This window comes from Leuresthes tenuis, unplaced genomic scaffold, assembly GCF_036924035.1.
Source record: "Leuresthes tenuis unplaced genomic scaffold, fLeuTen1.0.hap1 SCAF_6, whole genome shotgun sequence".
Lineage (NCBI taxonomy): Eukaryota > Metazoa > Chordata > Actinopteri > Atheriniformes > Atherinopsidae > Leuresthes > Leuresthes tenuis.
The window spans coordinates 8720785-8738975 of record NW_027325360.1 but is presented as its reverse complement, the minus strand read 5'-3'; the positions used below and the strand labels follow the sequence as shown (position 1 = coordinate 8738975).

The 18191-nt window shown below is 37.9% G+C and overlaps 1 protein-coding gene across 1 annotated transcript in view; it reads right to left on the bottom strand.

Annotated features, from left to right (window-relative positions):
• Positions 1-1096: 1096 nt before the first annotated feature.
• The window catches only part of rtn4r (reticulon 4 receptor), a 46447-nt gene continuing 29352 nt past the window's right edge, over positions 1097-18191 (bottom strand). Inside the window, exon 2 of the mRNA XM_072387426.1 lies at positions 1097-3157. Coding sequence (XP_072243527.1) covers positions 1776-3157 — 1382 coding nt within the window. The 3' untranslated portion in view covers positions 1097-1775. The remainder of the gene's footprint in view (positions 3158-18191) is intronic.

Genomic DNA, 18191 nt, shown 5'->3' with positions numbered 1-18191 from the left:
TAACGTGGTGCAGTTCATTACTCTATATTAGCTTGGCCTGTGGACACCTCAGCAATGATTTCACGTAACTTGCCTCAGCAAAGCTGTATCTTATGGATGCATTTCAAAGCATTGATTTTGCATCCAAATATTTCATGCCATATTTTCAATCTAAAGAAGTTTTGATGTTTATATACATTGTGGTGATGATAACCATAAATAAAACTTGCTCTAAGAAAATTGTGAATTTTATCAAACTGCCAGGGGCACCTCACTCATCCGCCATCATCATGCTGCATGTGCAGAGGTAATTTGCGAATATACTGCTTGGATGGATGTTGATGGATATCATTCTTACCTTAAATCGTACCATAATCATTGATTTGTTTGATCTCCTCAGTGAGCTACACAACTCAAGATCACAGGTGTAACTAATGAGGATCAAAGAGGCTTAATAATGTTGTTCAAATGTTATGTGACTTGCTTTTAGATCATTTTTTTGCCCTGATACTTAGAATAAGATATCATAATAATTTATAAAAAGGTCACCTGAGAACACAAATTAAATCTTGGAGGAACCGGAGCAGAAACCAGAACCTGCTCACCTGAGTGTGTGACTAAAGTAGTCATAACTCTCCCAATAATCTTCAAAACAGAGAACATGAGAGAAAAGAGAAATAGAGAATATGAGCCTGTCTTTGATTTCAACATGATTACTGAGACTTAATTTGAGGTCATGTTAATAATAAATTGCTATCCATGTTTTGAATTTAAACCCATTTGGTCCTCTTTTGTTTGGACAGTTTTACTGATGCAATATTTGAATAAAGCCTTGTCTTCTCTGCACCTCATTAAAGCGTACGGAATTCCATGTTGAAGAAGAGATTTTCATGAGTCCCAAATATTAAGTGAAATAAGTTCATTAGGAGACTTAACTGTTTTTCCCCAGGGTAATAGCAGCAAGACAAAGGGATTTCAGACAATTAATAGTAATCTATTCTCATGAAAAAAAAAAAACAATATAGTTTAAACTTCAAACAATATATATATATATATATAAAACACTGAGGTCCACGTGTTTTGTCTATTTACAAAATACCACACAGCATACACAAGATCTAGGAAATAAGAACTTTTATTCATAATATATTCATACTTGTACACAAGTAAAATAAAATGCATATCTATGGTTCCATTGCAATCCCCATGAACAAACGGACAGCATTCTTTTGGCAAATGCTATCCATATATCCTTTCTTTCATGAAAATAGAACTAAAACCCAGGGAGGTAAAACATTTGTTTTTATAAACATAAAAAACAAAACATTACCCAACAAATGCATGACTCTGAATAAATAATGAGGGGCAATTGTTTTTTCTTCATTAAACAGACCAAACATTCTTTGTGTGCATTCTGTCTCTGATTTCCTCTGTTTTCTTTTTTTTTTCTTCTTCTTCTTTTGTTAGGATCTTCCCGTGGTCTGTCTAAGCAGTAAAAGCTTTTGAAAGGGAAAAGGGAGAAGTCTCCAAAGTGTAGCTTAGACACAGTACAGCTGAGTACATAGAGAACAAACAAGTTTGGGCACCGATTCATTATTTACATTAGATGTGTAGTGTTCTGTAAAGGCATCCATTTTGTTTATTGTACTCTTGCTTCTTCAATATTGTATGTCTCCAGCAATGTTAGGTCAACATGACTCCTCACTTTTCAGTCACTGCCTGTTGTAGATGTCACTGCATCTTCTGTATCATTGTCATTAGCGTCAACATTCTTGAGTTCTGTGCCGTCATGAGTCCTAAGACATGGCTAGAGATATCCAGGTCATGGGAATGATGAGAAAGTGCAGCACTTGCAAAGTAGAGCCCCGACCTTTGATGCAGTGGGTGTCTGATTTGGGCTTTTTGGAACACTTCTTTTTCTTTTTGTTTGAAACTGTTGATGATTCTGGATTATCTATAAAGTCAGGGTTTATGTTTTCCAAAGCCTTGTCCAGGGTGTTGGACAAGGTTCCCAGTGGTCCGTCATTCTGCTTGTTCTGGGTCTCATTTTTTGTTCTCTCCTGCTGCTTGTATTTGGTCTTCGACATGTTCTCCTTTTCCTTAAGGGGGTTGTTAGTGATTTGGCGACTTTTTCCAGACAGAATTGAGGACTTGTCATTATCACCGAGACAACACCTGGGAATGACGTCCTCCAGAGGGCTTTCAGTGGATGGAAACTTCCCTGATTGTGCCTTGGAGCTGAAGAGATTGGTCTGAATTTGTGGGGTTTCAACACATCCCTCTAAGTCTTCATTTTTCAGCCGTTTCAAGTCCTTTCCAGCCAGGAATTCAGGGACACTGCACTCCAACTCAGAGCTGGAACCTTTGAAACGTTTGAACCATTCCCACAAGGTCCTCGCCCGGCAGTCACATATCCACAGATTCCCATTTAATCGCAAATACTGGAGGGAAACCAGTGGGTCCATGGTCTCCCCTGTCAAGACTGTTAGGTTGTTGAAGAACAAGAACAAGGATTTCAGCTTACCAAGATCACTAAAAGCCTTAGGTTGGACATAGATAACGCGGTTCTGGTGTAGCAGCAGACGGTCCAGATTGACCAAGCCTCGAAACATGTTGTCCGTTACTATTTTGATCTTGTTATTGTGCAAGTGGAGATAGGTGAGATTAGCAAGGTCCAGAAATGTGTCATCATGCAGCGTTAGAATATTATTGTCCTGTAGGTAAAGGTACTGAAGAGAGAACATTCCTCTGAAAACCCCAACAGGGAGCTCTGATAGGCCACACCTGTGGAGATGGAGGGTGTGCAGTTTAGTTAAGCCCTGAAAGGCCGTAGGGCTGATGGTACGGAGGTTACTGTTGTCTCCGATGTCCAGTTCCTCCAGTTTTTCCAAGCCATAAAAGGCTCCAGCCTCTATGTAGCTGATGTTGTTGGAGTAGAGCCAGAGAACAGTAAGATTGTGGCAAGAACTGAAGCTGGTGGACCTTACCACCGTCAGCTTGTTGCTCTGGAGGAATATCCGCTGGCTTCGTACAGGGATCTCAGTCGGGATGGAAAACAGTCCTTGTTGTTGGCAAGCCACAGTGGGACGGGGTTCACTGTAGCACACACACTTGGCAGGACAGCTGTGAGTTTGAGGCACAACGTTCAGACACATCACCAGGAAAAGGAGTCTCCCCCCTATAGAGACACACAAAGACATCAGTGAATCAGTAACCAACATATGTAAATATAGAAATAAACATAAAATAAGCAACCTGTCAAGTTGTCACTTTATGAGAAGCATAGAAATCGTGCAATTTAAACCCCCTGACAATGCACAGCAATAACAAAAAGGACAAGATCCCAAACATTCAACTACAAGAAAGAAATTTTAGGCACATTATGACAGAATAGTTAATCCTGTTCATAATAGTGATTTAGCACACATTTCAGCTGTGATGCTGTTTGGGTCTCAGGCAGCAGGGGTCCTCCCTGATGCAGGCTCATTTAAAATTGGGTGGGTGGCTTTGATATGGAATTAGCTTGCTCTGATAGGGAGGACATAACTAATGGTGTTTCAGTGTTCCAGAGGTTAAGATAAAACCTGTTGGTGGGAGATAAGCTATCATGCCTCGCAAAGAGAGCAACAGCTAGGGGCAAGGTGAAATGTTGGTAGTTTCTTCTGTATAGCCAAAACTGTAGGATTTTCACTCCAGAGATTTTTTTTCATTACTAATTTATTAATTTCTGTCGATTTGTGATCCCATTATCTTGGACATGGAATCTCAGAAGCACCTGAAGGACATTTCTGCTGATTTACATTTAGATATCCTAAAAAAAAGAGCAGGTTTGGTTTTAGTGGGCAGACTTAAAGTCACTATTGCTCAAACATGTGTTTGACATTGACATTGTAAAAATCATTAAAGCAGCCTTTCACTCAAAAATAATTTCCACTGTGAAGCGCATTAATATAAACTCTTACTATTGCCCAGCAGGGGGGAGTCCTGTGGTTGCACAAAGAAAAAAAAAAACGATCTTGCTCCTCTCTTGGTCTGTGACCTAGATACATATTTTCCTTATGAGTATATGATGTTAATCATTAATGTGATTTTCTATTGAAAATAGTGTTTTTTTTAATGTAATAAAAAATGCTCCTATTTAGAGTCAAATGGTTTTTTAGGGGCAACATCGCGATTGACAGGCTGCCATCCAATGGGCATGCATAGTTTCTATGACAATCCAATCTGCTGCTGCTTTTGAAAAAAGCTAAATGCCCACGATTAAACACTTAATAGCAGTGAAAAAAACAAAAAGTGACATTGTAGCAGCTCTTATTTACAGTTTGTAGTTCAGGGTCACAACCCAAAAATATATACACCATAAAAAGGTGTCATTTCAGAGAAAGGACATGGAATGAGTTAAAACAGGTCAAAACAAACAAACGTTCTGCAATTTCATTTAAAAAACTATGACCTGTGAGAGAATGGAGGACTTTCATCATATCTCACTTTAAAAAAAAAATGTATTTGCTGCTTGGTTGAAAATGTGTGTGTGAAGTAACCAAGTTTTAGAAAAATAATAGATCCTATTCTGCAACATCCACAATCAAAGCTTTGACTGGTGTCAACATCAGCTTTGTTGACCAAAAGTTAAATAAATAAAAAAGATAAATACTCTTACATCAAATCCTTATAGTATAAAAATCAGAATAAATTAAACAGATGTTAACATAAAGTGCAACTAGAATGGTTAGCAGAGGCATATAACTATAGTTTAAATTTCTTAGCGCAGCATACAGAAACAGTAAGATGCACAAGAGACTTGGTTACTCAGAGTGAGGCTTGTAAAGAATCTTTAATGTGTTTGCCCTCAAGGAGTCCATGTCTGAAATAAGGCATATCTCACACTTGCTCACATCAATTATTTCTACTTGTCTTCCATCACAGTTTAAATGAGCTTGCTAAACACATCAATTATAATTGAAATAGAGGCTGGATTACCATATGTGAATGATCTCTACTGACATTACACTGTTGTACAGCTGAGTGAAAAATGAATGTTATCTACTGCTACTCATACATCCTTCATGTCGAGATGAAGGTGTCAAAGTGTCACAATCATGCCTGATATCATCATATTATGGCAGGTGCTGCTCCAAATCTCTGACTCCACTTCAACTCCTGTCCTTTCTGAAGATCTCAAATCCCTGCTCCCATGCACAAGTGAGGAAACCAAGGCTTGCAGGCATGACAGGTAGTAAGTCTCTGGAAAAATGCATGAGCTTTAGTCAGTTCTCCATATACCCCCACATTCCCTTTTCTTTTTTCCCCTACAATGTGTTGTGGTGCAGCTCATCTCTGGACCTTGTTAAACGGAGCTCTGGTGTGGCCTGACAGCAGCCCTCTGCTGCACTTTCCCTCCAATCTCCCTGCTCAGCCGTCAGACTGCCACCGGAAAGCTGTCAAGGCTTTCCACTGTTTCTGCATCGCAGCACTTTTCCCTCAGCACTGCCTAACAATAGCAATATTTTACCACACAGCACGCTTCGTGTATCTTCTCTGCCATCTTCTTTTTTTTTTTTTTCCCCCTCTGCTGTCTATTCATTAACAGGCTATTTCCACCCACGCGTCACATGTCAAAGCCTGATTTCCTCAGCTCTCGGTATATGTCTCGTCTTTGTTAGTGCCTACTGAATGACAGCATGAGCCCATAATGTCATCAACCATATACCAATATTTACTTTTTCTCATTAACAGAATCTTCACATCTACAGCACATTGATCAAATTTCTATATGTCATGTAAATGAATCTTGCGGTCACAGCATCTTGGCATCTATATATGAAGTCTTTCATGATCAAATCCCTCCCATGACATCACAATTGGGCATCACCATTTACTCTACATGTTGTATATGTACAGAACATATAAACTTTAGCAGAGCTCTTAGATCCAAGGACTCAAGTCAGGCAGTCCAGTCCAGAGTCCAGACTAAACATGGAGAAGCAGAATTTAGCTGTTATGCTGCAAACAAGTGGAACAAACTGCCAGTGGAGATTAAACTGTCACCAAATGTAGAACTTTTTAAATCCAGGTTAAAAACATTTATTTTCTCATATGTCTAAGCATGAAATCTGCACGATATATTTTACTCTATCTAAACTGTTGCTTGTTTTTAATGATTTTAATTCAATTTAAATTGTTTTCTTTCTTTCTTTTTATATTCTCTTATGTACTTTTAATGCTTTTTCCACTCCCCGGTGCTATGCTTTTATTTTATGTAAAGCACTTTTGATTGTTTTGTACATGAAATGTGCTATTCAAAGAAATTTGACTTGACTTGGCTACAGCCCCATATACAAGTGATGTAAGCTATGTTCACTTTTTAGGTGGATTAACACTTCAGGTGACATATTCTAATTGTAGAAACATTACACAAAAGAGTTAATCTGTTTGTCTCAAAAGTTCCTGCTGAGTTTTTGACACAAATAAAATCTGACAAGGTCAGGAAAACCAAAATCTGCACTTATTTTCCTTGTTTTTTTCTGTTTTGTTTCAACAGATTATAGATTGCTTAAAGTTACTGAACTGTCTGTGGAAACAAAAAAGTCTTAATCATTTGAAATGGCTCAGGACACTTTGGTTGGGCTGATGTAGTTCAACTCAAGACTTACTGGTCTCTCAAAAGTTTTCCAGACGTGGAGTATGCAGCTTTAATAGGTTTCTCTCAAAGTCATTTAGATTTAGAGAACACTTTTTTCAGATAAACCTACCACAATGAAAAAGAGAGCTACAGTAAATGCATTCATGCAGGACTGGACACACTTCATGTCAGGTATATTGCCAAAGTCCTCATAGAAAGATATTTTTTATCACAGCAGCATAATAATTCATTTTGTGATTGTGTAAAATATATCAGCAATGGATCAAAGCTGTGAAGACGCCCACTTTTTGACTTGCTGAAGCTTATTAAACAGCTGATGTGATGATGGACTATTTTGGCATATTGCCATTGCATGATCATGTTCGACTCTACTCGCCTGAAAGCAAGAGAGCAATGTGTAAATGTATATTGTTGGTCAATAAAAGTGCTCTTGGAGTCATAATTCATGCAACTGGATAAGCTATTCCTGCGTAACTACAACCCTGATCCCAAAAATGTTGGGAAACTAAAATGTAAACTGGATTAATATGTTGCAGCTAATTAAGTTAATTGTAGTAAAAAAGACTGTACATATAAAAAGCACCTTACAGTGGCAGTGTCTCTCAGAGGTAATGATGGGCAGATGTTCAGCAACATGCAAAAAAAAGTGCATCTACAAACTAGAGCAATGTGAGAATCATATTCCACAACATAAAATTATACTTCCATCATCTACATACATAATATCATCAAAAGATTCATAGGATCTAAAGACATCTCTGAATGCAAGAGAAAATCAATGTTAGATTAATGTGATCTTCAGGCAGCACTGCATTACAAAGAGAATGATCATGTCATGTAAATCACTGTATGAGCTCAGGGGCATTCCAGAAATAATTTTCTGTAAACACAGCTCACTGTGCCGTCCACAAATGTAAGTTCTATATTTACAGCAAAGAAAAAGCCACACATGAACATGATCCAGATATACCACCATCATCTCTGGACCAAAACTAATTTTATTGGACTTACGCAAAGTGAAAATCTGTTCAGTGGTCAGACAAATCAGGATTTGCTACTCCTTTTTAAACTTGCACATCTTGACAGGCACCATCAATGTTGAAGGGTATATACAGGTTTTAGAGTTTATTCAGTTTAGCCTTTTTTAGGGAAGGCCTTGGTTATCTAGGTAAGACAATACTGAACCACATACTGCATATATTGCAACGGCATGGCTTCAAAGTAGAAGAGTTGCTGGAATGGCCTTCCTGCAGTCTACCCTTTCGCCATTTGAAAACATTTGGCACATCAGTTTACTTCCGCTTGGTTTGAGAAAACACATGAGCAGGAAAGCTTGGTCAACATGCAATTTATTTGTTTAATGGGGAATCCTCTTAAAAGCAGGTCACAAAACAAAATGAGACGCTGCCACTGTGCATGTCTGTTCATGTGAATGTGTGCAGTTCAAAGTTTTACCGTGTTAAAAGTGAAACTAAAATGTTACTAAGCCCAAAAGACTGCAGTCAAGGCTTTTTACAGAAATCACCAGGGTGCTTTGTCAACCAAGGTGGTGTCTGGAGGCATTTCTTTTTCATTTTCAGGTGTGACATTATATTTCAGTAGAAATAAGTTGTCCAGTTTTGTGGTTACATAGCATCAGCAGAAAGTAACTTCAGTCCAAAAGTACAGATTACATTGCCCTAGCAGCAGCTAAAGGACACTTTATTCAACTGCAAAAAACATAGATGTCAGCGTAAGTGGTATGAGAGGTTTGAGTGGGTACAGACAGCTTTGTTTACTTATCCGTGAATCACTTAACCAGATTCCTCACTCATTTGCATATGTTCCTGGCATGTTTGGAGCTCTAAACAGACACTAAGAGCTGCTTTGTCTTAAAGTTAAAATACAAAATCCATTTTAAATGCTTTTCTGTGCCCTTAAAACCCACAGACAACATAGAGAGCATATGGGACAGCGCACTCAGAGAGGGCCCACGATTCATCACGGTGGCTTTACTTTGAAAGGTTGGGGATTGGGCAGGGACAGCTAACATGACAGTCTTATCCCCTTGGGCCAGAGTGGAAGTGATGTCTCTGTCAGAGATGAATCACAGCCGTTCTCCAGAGGGACCTCCTGGCCTCTTTCTGAATTTCCACATTATTGTGTTGCTCAGAAGCAGGCCGTCATTTAATTCAGTTATAATTTCTCTTTGTAAGGTCATATATCTTGTGTGAATCCATCCCTGCATACATAAATTGTTTTTATATCACACCGAAATGGGTAGGTTGGAAAAATTGCATAAGATTTGACAGTTGTGTGAGTGCTCAATTTTAGCACAGCCAAGGCAGCCATAAATGAGTTTTTGTGCTGCGAGTAATAAAGGGCAATAACACTCACAAAGTCACAAACACAAAGTTATTATGAGAAGAGCACACAACAAAGGTTGTATTCTACCACTAAGAAAATCTATCTCAGTCTATCTTTTCAAACTGATAACTTTTCTTGATTAACCTCCACAGGGCAAAATTCTTGTTTTCACTTTGGCACTTCTGCCTTTATTTGACAAGGTCGTGACTGCAACGGTACCACCTTTGTTGGCCAAGTGTTACATAAGTGTCATATGGAGATGGAAAATCGATCATCAGTGTTTCATTTTTCTGTTTGCTCTATCCTCTGATGCCCACAAAAAAGAGTGAAATTAATCTAAAATTTGCATTAATCTGTCTTGAACATGCACACCACTCACAATGTCAGGGGACTAAATCGAATAAAAGAGCCAACACTATCTGTTGGTTTCTTTTTTGCCTTTTAACAAATTTGTGTTCGAATAATAAAAGTACACTGACATGGATCAAACTGAACTGAATTTGACTGGATTGACACAGTCCGTTGACAGTTGATTTGGACTACATTGGTTTGAATTAGACTGCAATAATTAGACATGAACTGACATGTTTGAACTGAATATATTGAGTGAAAAGGTTTGTCACCTATCCTCAGTCATAACATGGCCCAAATGTCAATAAGATTCCTTATTGGCATATTGTATCCCTAAATTAAATCACAGTATTCCAGCCTATTTCAACTGAATTGTTGTTACTTGCAAGTAGACTTCTAAAATCAGTTCTTCTACTTTCACTCAAGTGGAGTTTCTCAGAAACTTCTGCAAAAAAAGTGAGAATTATAGAGTAGCCTACAGTCACACTGTCATGGCAAACCAGGAGAGTATTCCATTAAAGTTTGCTTTGAACCTCTTCTCCCTTCATAAGTAAAAAGTTCTATTACAAGGGAGAAATGGTCCTCATTTTCAAGCACAGTCCCGAACTGCAGAAGGATTGGTCGCTAGGGCATATTCATATGGAAAAAGGTCGTGGTAAAGAGGAGCATATTGACCTTTTCATTGCACCTGTTTTTACCCTGTCACAGCATAGTTTTCAAAAGAGCTACTTTTCCTCTTTGACTCAGTTTTCATTGCTGTTAATCTTAAGAAAAGTAATATTGCTTTCACATTTCAGTAGTTTTTCGTGTTTAGTCCCATCTAATTACTGGTACTGTAATATCTTAATATTCACAGATTGCATTAACAATTAGCTTATTTTGTGTACATTATCGAGAGAGCTGCCTATGTATTTGTGAAACTCCTTCGTGTGGACCTGTTACATCTTTAACCTACATCCCTGGAGACTGTCCAGAGAGCAGACAAAACAAGCACACAAAGATAAATTTATGCTCATCCTTACAACATTAATGAACCAGATGCTATGATCTTAAATAAAGATGTACCCATCAGATCAAACAGGTTATTTAGGATAAGAGGGACTAGAAGCTAAAGCCGGAGTCCTTTCGCTAACCACGGCGTTTTGCAGGGGCATCAGTGGCAGTTTCAGCATGCAGACAAGGACACAACTAGAAGAGGAACGGGAGGGACAGATGAGGTCCTGTTTGACACACATCTGATACAGCCCTTGCCCAAGCAGATGGCTCATGAATAACTGAAGAAACCGGAGGTCGGCAGGCAGAAGGAAAAACAGACCCTGCCAACAGTGAGCGTATTTCAAAAGGAAGGTCTACATGGATTTTACACGTATGTGCCTGCAAACTCGGAACTCTCATTGTCTATGAGGATGCTAAAATCAATAACTCTGCAACATTCAGTGAATACTCCTGGCTCAGCATAGCTGCAGTTGGCAGATAGGTGGTCATGTCAAACTACAGGGAAGTGACAGCAGTAACAATAGGCAGTGGACCAACAATATCCTGACAGTGAGAGAATGAGCTTGCAATCAGAGGGGTGTCAGATTGAATCTCTCTCTGCTTGACATAAACACTCAAGACTGCGTTGTGCTCAACATTTGCGAACTGTCACTGCAGTATACAGTGCTGAAAAGTATGTGATAAATAAATGTACTGTTTTGTAGATGTGCTCAAGTAGTCTAATAACTGTTATTCTAAAATACTTGTATGCTATCATAATGTACATGTTATGGCTTTTTCATTTGCTATTAGATGTACATAATCATATAGAATCTTCAGTGTTTCTATTATACGATTATCATAAAAAGGCGACATACTTCATATTTTTTCCCTAACCCCAAGATTGGGAAATACCTTGGTATGACGTTTGAGGGTTTATCAGCTAAAAAGGACAGTGTGTAACATAAACAAAGCTGTGAAATGATGATGCTGCTGTGAGGCAGGAAAAGTTCTGGACAGGCTGGGGAAATCGGTCCAACTTGGCCATATAGTCAGTGCTTCGACCTTTACCCAACAGGAAGAAGAAAATCCATTATATACTATAACAGAGCAGCGAGATCTGCAAAACATAGTGTCACAATTTATGCTTGGATATTGTGTTATGGGAGCGTATCTGTAGACTGTTCTTGTAGGGAACTGTTTGTCAGATAACAGCAGCTATGATCTACAAATATCAAAATGATGATCATCTAACCCTGTCCACATACTCTGTCCAACATTTCTAACCCCAAACATTGTGGACTGATTGGAAACTCAACTGGTGGATTATTTTAAGATGAAAATGATACCAAAGGCGTGGCAGAGCGGGAAAACCATAAACTAAATGCAAGGATCTGACAATGACCGAGACAAACCAAGGAGTACAGAACTAGGGCAAGAACAACAACAAAGACAAACAATGAGAGGAGCTAGAAACATAAAGGCAGACTTACACAAACAGAGAATAGATCCTAATTTAAACCAATAACTTCAAATAATGAGAAAATAGAATAAGACAACAGAATAAAACAAGTAAAATTAAATAAAATCCAAAGTCTGACAATTCACAAACCCTAACATGGCCTCATTGAAAATTCATATTCACATTACCTTTACATTTTCAATAAAAGGGCATAAATGCAGAGAGTCTTATAGGACTCATCTGTCCTGATTCTATGCATAACTACTATAGTTGTGCTACTGTGACAAGAATTTGGAATATGTTACAGTTTCAAAGATTGACTTATCCAGAAGTGCAAGTAAACCTGCAGCTGAACCATTGTCAAGTGGACAGTTGTTTTTCCTACAGTAACAAAGCTCCATCAGAGACCAGAAACATTATAAACTGTTTTCACTAGCTGTGGTGGAGTGTAACCTTGATGACTTATCAAGGTTAATGTATGTATATGTTTGCCAAACTGTATGCAATTTCCACTGGAACGGAGCATTCTGGCCAAGAGTGAGAGATCAAACCTTTATAGGTTTGCATTTTTATTTGAAAGTACCTCAGTTAAATAGAAATAACCATAACCAAGTTTAAATAAAGGTCTGTGGCTTTTATCCACAACAGTTCCATTTTCACTCATCACATAAAACAATGAAAAAATTTAATTTTCTACATCGTAATTAATCCGAAAATATACTTGTCCTCTTCATGATGCATCAAAGGGCTAATCAAATTAAGATATTTATTACATCACTGTGTATGGGCCACACTCTTGCAGCTATCAATTAATTTAGCAACTCAAATTATAGTTTGATTTCCTCTTTGACATCAGTAATGTCTGAAAAAGACTTATGTACACTTAAATACTACCAAAGTGGATTCATAATTATAAGGTGGCAGTGTGCCATTGGATTAGGAGGCAAAAATGGCATATTACTCACAACTCTATTGCAAAGCTGGCAGCAAACCAAGCAGTTTTCAGTGTTGCTGCTGCAACTCAAATGTTCCAGGGAAGGCCATGGGAGTCAAATCTACCCGAGAGGTTTTTACAGAATGGCTCAAGTCCAGCTTTATTCGCGCCTCCATGTGTCACAGACATGGGCAATTTGTCCATGTGAATCCACGTGAAATTCATAATTCAAGTAATATAAGCTGGAAATAATATCGGCATTTCCCAAGCATGAGAGTGGGGGTGCCGAGATGTGCTTCTAAAGCCACAGAAGGCCGACGATTCTGAATGCCCTACTTTCAGGTTTGGTCCATGTGGGCTTGTCAGTAATGCAGCCAAGCATTTTTGCTAAACAGAGTGCAAAGGGCTTTATCTTATCTGCACTTAGCTGGGAAGAAAATAAATGAGGGTAGCTACTACAATACATGCCCATGTCTCTAAATGTTGCTTAGCTCTCAGGCTTTGGCTCAGGTGTGAACATTTATGCAGCTTTCTTTTTTTTTTCGTTTGTTTGTTGTGGTATTAATTCCCGAAGAAGGACTTTCTCTACATGATACACTTTAAATTATTTGTGTAGCAATTTAGTGTGAAAAGCATCCTCAGGCAGGAGGAAACTATTTTATTTTGGTTTTATAACTGAACGTTCATAGAGATGACCACTTCAGCTGAAGCTGTGTTTGCTTAGTTGTAGTTATCAATTTTTTGTTTAATATCGTTCCACTCGTGCCATTTATTACATACATACAAGATATTCTATGGTACTGGAAAGATTTGGTATGTAAGATGCATGTTTTAATGTTTAATCTAATATAATGTTTATGCAATTTGAAATTGTTTGGAAGTTTTCTCTTGGCACATCGCATGGCATGCATGGGGGGGAATGGCACCAGTCAGGTGTTCTTTCACCAACTGAACAAATCACAGCTTCTTGCTGTGAGGTGACAGCGCTAACCCTGGGATTCCATGCAGCTGGGCATCCACGAGAGAATAATGGAGAAAGTGCTTCTTCAGGAGAACTGCAGCAAACTTATATCTAGTATGTCCGGGGTGTTATTTCTTATTTGATATGACGCCGATCAGACATGTGAGTTTATTGTTTACGGGCTCAGACTGGAAATAGCTGGTGTGTCAAACTTTGTAAGGTCAGATGTGAAGAATATAAAGCACGTCTAAAACTTCTTTGAAATAAACACACATCACCTCAAATGAATCTGAAACTTTTTATGCATCAGTGGAAGTTTTTTACCATTTCCATTAATCGTATCTTATTCATATTGTGTAGATGTTATTCAAAAACAGTCATGAAAACTGTTATTGACAGTGTGGGGGAAAAAGCAGATTTTGATGGACTGTTTGATACAAATAGGAAGAATAAAATTACCCTATGGTAAAAAAAAAAATGTGTGTTTTATTTGTTCACTTCTTGGTATTTTTGTCTTTGCAACATAATCCAAGCTATATATTTTTAATCATAAATTAAATTTTTTAATTATTAAGATCAACAGACATTTATATGGTTTTGATTCCAACAAAATACATATAACGTGGATGTTAATCATGTAGGGTATATATTATATTTAGCTCAACGCCCTTACAAGTCAAATGTTCCAAAAAGCATGATTCAATACTCCCAAAAACCGACTCATAGTCTTTTAAACTTTGGTTCACTTTATGTTTTGTAGTATGTTAGCAAAGAGGGCCAAATGAATCACAGCTGAAATATTTGAAAACGATAATGGCTCCAGTGAATATTGGATGAGAGCTTCAGATATTGGTAACACCTCCTCGTGTTAAACGCCAGCTGGATTGTGCTGTCTGTGAGTGACAGCACTCACAGGCAGCCCTGAATGTTTGTGCATGTTAAGATGAGGAAACACGCTGAGGTGGTCTGGGCAGAAAACACATGGTAATGAGTGAATACACATTTTTGACACACGTTTTATGTCGTTTCAGCTTGTCTTTGCTGTGGGCATTCTTGAGTTTTCAAAGAATTGTATACTTTGCCTTCCAGCCCTGGAAGCAGAGTGGGTGCAAACATTATCCACTCCACATCTTTCTGACAGCTTCATTACTATAAAATTCCTGCGTTTGGCAGCGGCCCTCTTAGAACTGGCACTTATGCTTGTCGAAGGAAAAACTAGCACTGGATGAATTGTTGTGTTGTGTTTGTGTGAGTCACAGCTTGAGAAGAAATACATCAAACATGCATTTCATCTCTGACCAGTCTAGACTAAACCAAAGGCATTCTTTAAATAATCCATTTAGTTGTTTTGGAGATTGTCTGGATAGAAAAGAAACACTTTTTCTAGACAATTTAGGACGTTTCTGTCCAAACAGTTGGTTTGAACTGCAGTTAGTAACTCATTTGAAAAAAGGTCGGGACAAGAACAGATTCACAACCTTGTTGCATCATTTTTTTCTTTTTTTCTTTAATTTTTCTAACTACAGCATAAGTTATTGGAAACTTTGGAGACCAATTGCTTTATGCCCATTCGAGCTTGTTATAGGATTTCTTCTGCTCGGTGGGCTTTTTTTGCCTTATTTTTTAATTTCATATCATGTTATCATATTTCCAATTGGAGACAGCTCTCTTCTACTGTGGAGACAGAAAAAGATCACAATCTAATCGATTTTTCTTGGGCAGATATTTAACTGGCATCTGTTCATGTCTTGAAGAACTGTTCAAGTTGACAGTTCAGTGGGCACTTATGCACCGTCATACAATCAGAGACGCAGGTTTCTGAACTGAGAGCTGGTGATAACCCAGATGGTCACTCTCCTCTCTAGTCCAAAAGACTCAGATCCATGATTTATAAGAAATTCTAATGTTGATTTCTTTGGCCACAGAACAGTTTTCATTTTCCCTGAGTCTACTTAAAATGAGATTTGGCCCAGAGAAAATAGCAGCGTTTTTGGATCATGTTCACACGTGGCTTCCTTTTTTTATCGATGATTTCTGAACCATGTTCCCGAAGCCTTGCAGACATTTCCATTACAGAATCATGTTTATTTTAAATGCAGTGGTGCCTGAGAGCCCAAAGATCACAAGCATTCAGTTGTGATTTTCTGCCCGGCCCACAGAAATTTTTCAACATTATCTGAATCTTTGATGATATCATATATTTTGCAATTTTACATGAAGGTACATAATTATGAAATCGCTCCATAATTTATAGACGTATTGCTAAATCTTATTTTTACGACTGAGAGATTTTGCCTCCCTAAGGTGCTCTTTTTATACCCACTGACATTGGTAACCTGTTGCCAGTCAACCTACTGTAATTAGTTGCACTGTGTTCCTCCAGCTTTTTCTTTTTAGTACCACTTAGTTTTCCAGCAAGTAACTCCTCCTGTCCCATTTTTTAAACGTGTTTTTCTGCCGTGAAAATATAGATGTTTCAAGATTTTTCCTGAAATATTACAATTTCATACTTATATCATCATTTGATGTTTTTTTCATGTTCTATTGTAAATAACAAATTGGCTTAAGAGATTTGTTAATCATTACATTCTTTTAATATATATATATATCAATTTTTTTATTTTAAATGTTTTAAATTCCTACTCTTGTAGGAATGGGGGCTGCTGACCCTGTTACATCCTGACTCCTGGTGGGATCAGAGTTGAACAGCGTGGCTTTCACAGATTAATGTATCCATTCCATCTTTGCTTCTGAATAAATCTGCTGCTCCAGAATACTCTTTATATATACTCATGTTACTGACCTGCTACCAATTTACCTTGTCAGGTGTTAGATATTCAACTAACACCTGAATGTTAGCTTAATTTTTTTTCTTTTTGTGTGTGTATATTTATTGTGTAAATTATTACAAATTCAGGGTTTCACTATTTAATGTTATTTTTCTAGCGTGCTTGATTTTTGTAGGGTTTAAATCATTAGAAAAAAAAATGCATTTATCTTTTATTTAGTTTAAACAGAAATTTCCATTTTTTTGGGAAAGATTGAGCTGTACATTTCAAAAATGTTTTCTGTTTTGTTCTTGACACGGATGCTCAACCTAACCTTACAAAGCCCGTGCATCCAATATAGGAACATCTGCATGCGCACACATTTCTCATTCCATGGTAATGCATAGGTGGATGTACAGCACAGAGAGAGAAGCATGTACGTTATGTACGTTAAGAAGCATTCATTTGAAAATAATTATTGACACTTTATTGCCAAAATGAGGCATTCAACATCTCCCAGTCCTCTTGAGATTTGCAATAATGCACTCTGTTCCACTGGCCAGCTGACTATGCAGACTGGTTGCAAATGTGTCATCTGCAATCTCCTTCACCTGTCTTAGACTGAGAAAGCCAGAAGAGGCATTCAGCTTCAGAAGTGTAACTTCACATATCGTGAAAATATATAGATTTTTATGTACTTTTTTAATGTAACACTGTCTTCCCAACATACAGACTGAAGAAAAGATGGGCTGCCACCACACAAGCCATCTGACTGGTTGAAAATACAAAAATCTATATTTTTTTAACCATGTGAAATGTGAGCGGAACTTGTTGTGATGCTCCTGCAAAGTATTATCACCCAATTCTGCGGTTTCTATGATCCCCACAGAACATTTTAGATCATTTTGATCAGTCTTACTTCACTCATCAAAATTGCTTCCAGCCACAGCAGGCAGCAAGGGTAACACACAGGAGCCCAGAACAACTAGAGACAAATTTTCTCCCTCAGAAATTGGAGAGAGCAAAACAGAAAAAAAAAGGAAGTTGATAAGCAGATGTAGAATTACTGGATATCCAGCCACACAACTTACTGTTAGTCACTTAAGATAGATTTAAATGTTCAACCAAAATGTTTTGGCATTTTTTATCATTGTACTTTTAAGTATGAATATGATTTTGTTGTTTAGTGATTTAATTACAAACCCTCATTTCTCTATATGACCTTTCACATAAAATTTACTTCATAAGACAACCATTTATAGGAATATCTCATGAATAATTATAATTAATAAAAACATTTGACTTCGGGCCAAAACAGTCAGTGGAGTTACATGGAACTGTAACGAATAGAATTAATGGCTAAATTACAATAAGAGTTAAGTTCATGTATACACCTTAGTCTGACTAAAAATTGGACCGGATCAGGTTCCTTGCAGTCGGATTAAGATGCCGTGATAACAAGGTTGATAGTCACACTAAACGTGCTTGTATACGGTGATTTGGACTTTGCATTCTGTGCATGCTCAAGATTATTTCCCGGGGTCGTGACCCGGAAGTCGAAGGAGACGAACAGCGGCGGCGTCTTTCTTCCATAATCATTGCAACCAAGAGCGCCGTTGTGCATCGAGTTTGTGCAGTAACCATGCTCATCACAAACAAAATGTGGAGGGACGTAGCTTCAGGTTGCTCTTTGTTCACCATCTTTCTCAAATGCCTGAGTTTGTTGTTGTTGGTGGTGAAGAGGTCAACCAGAAGTGGCTCTATTACCACGA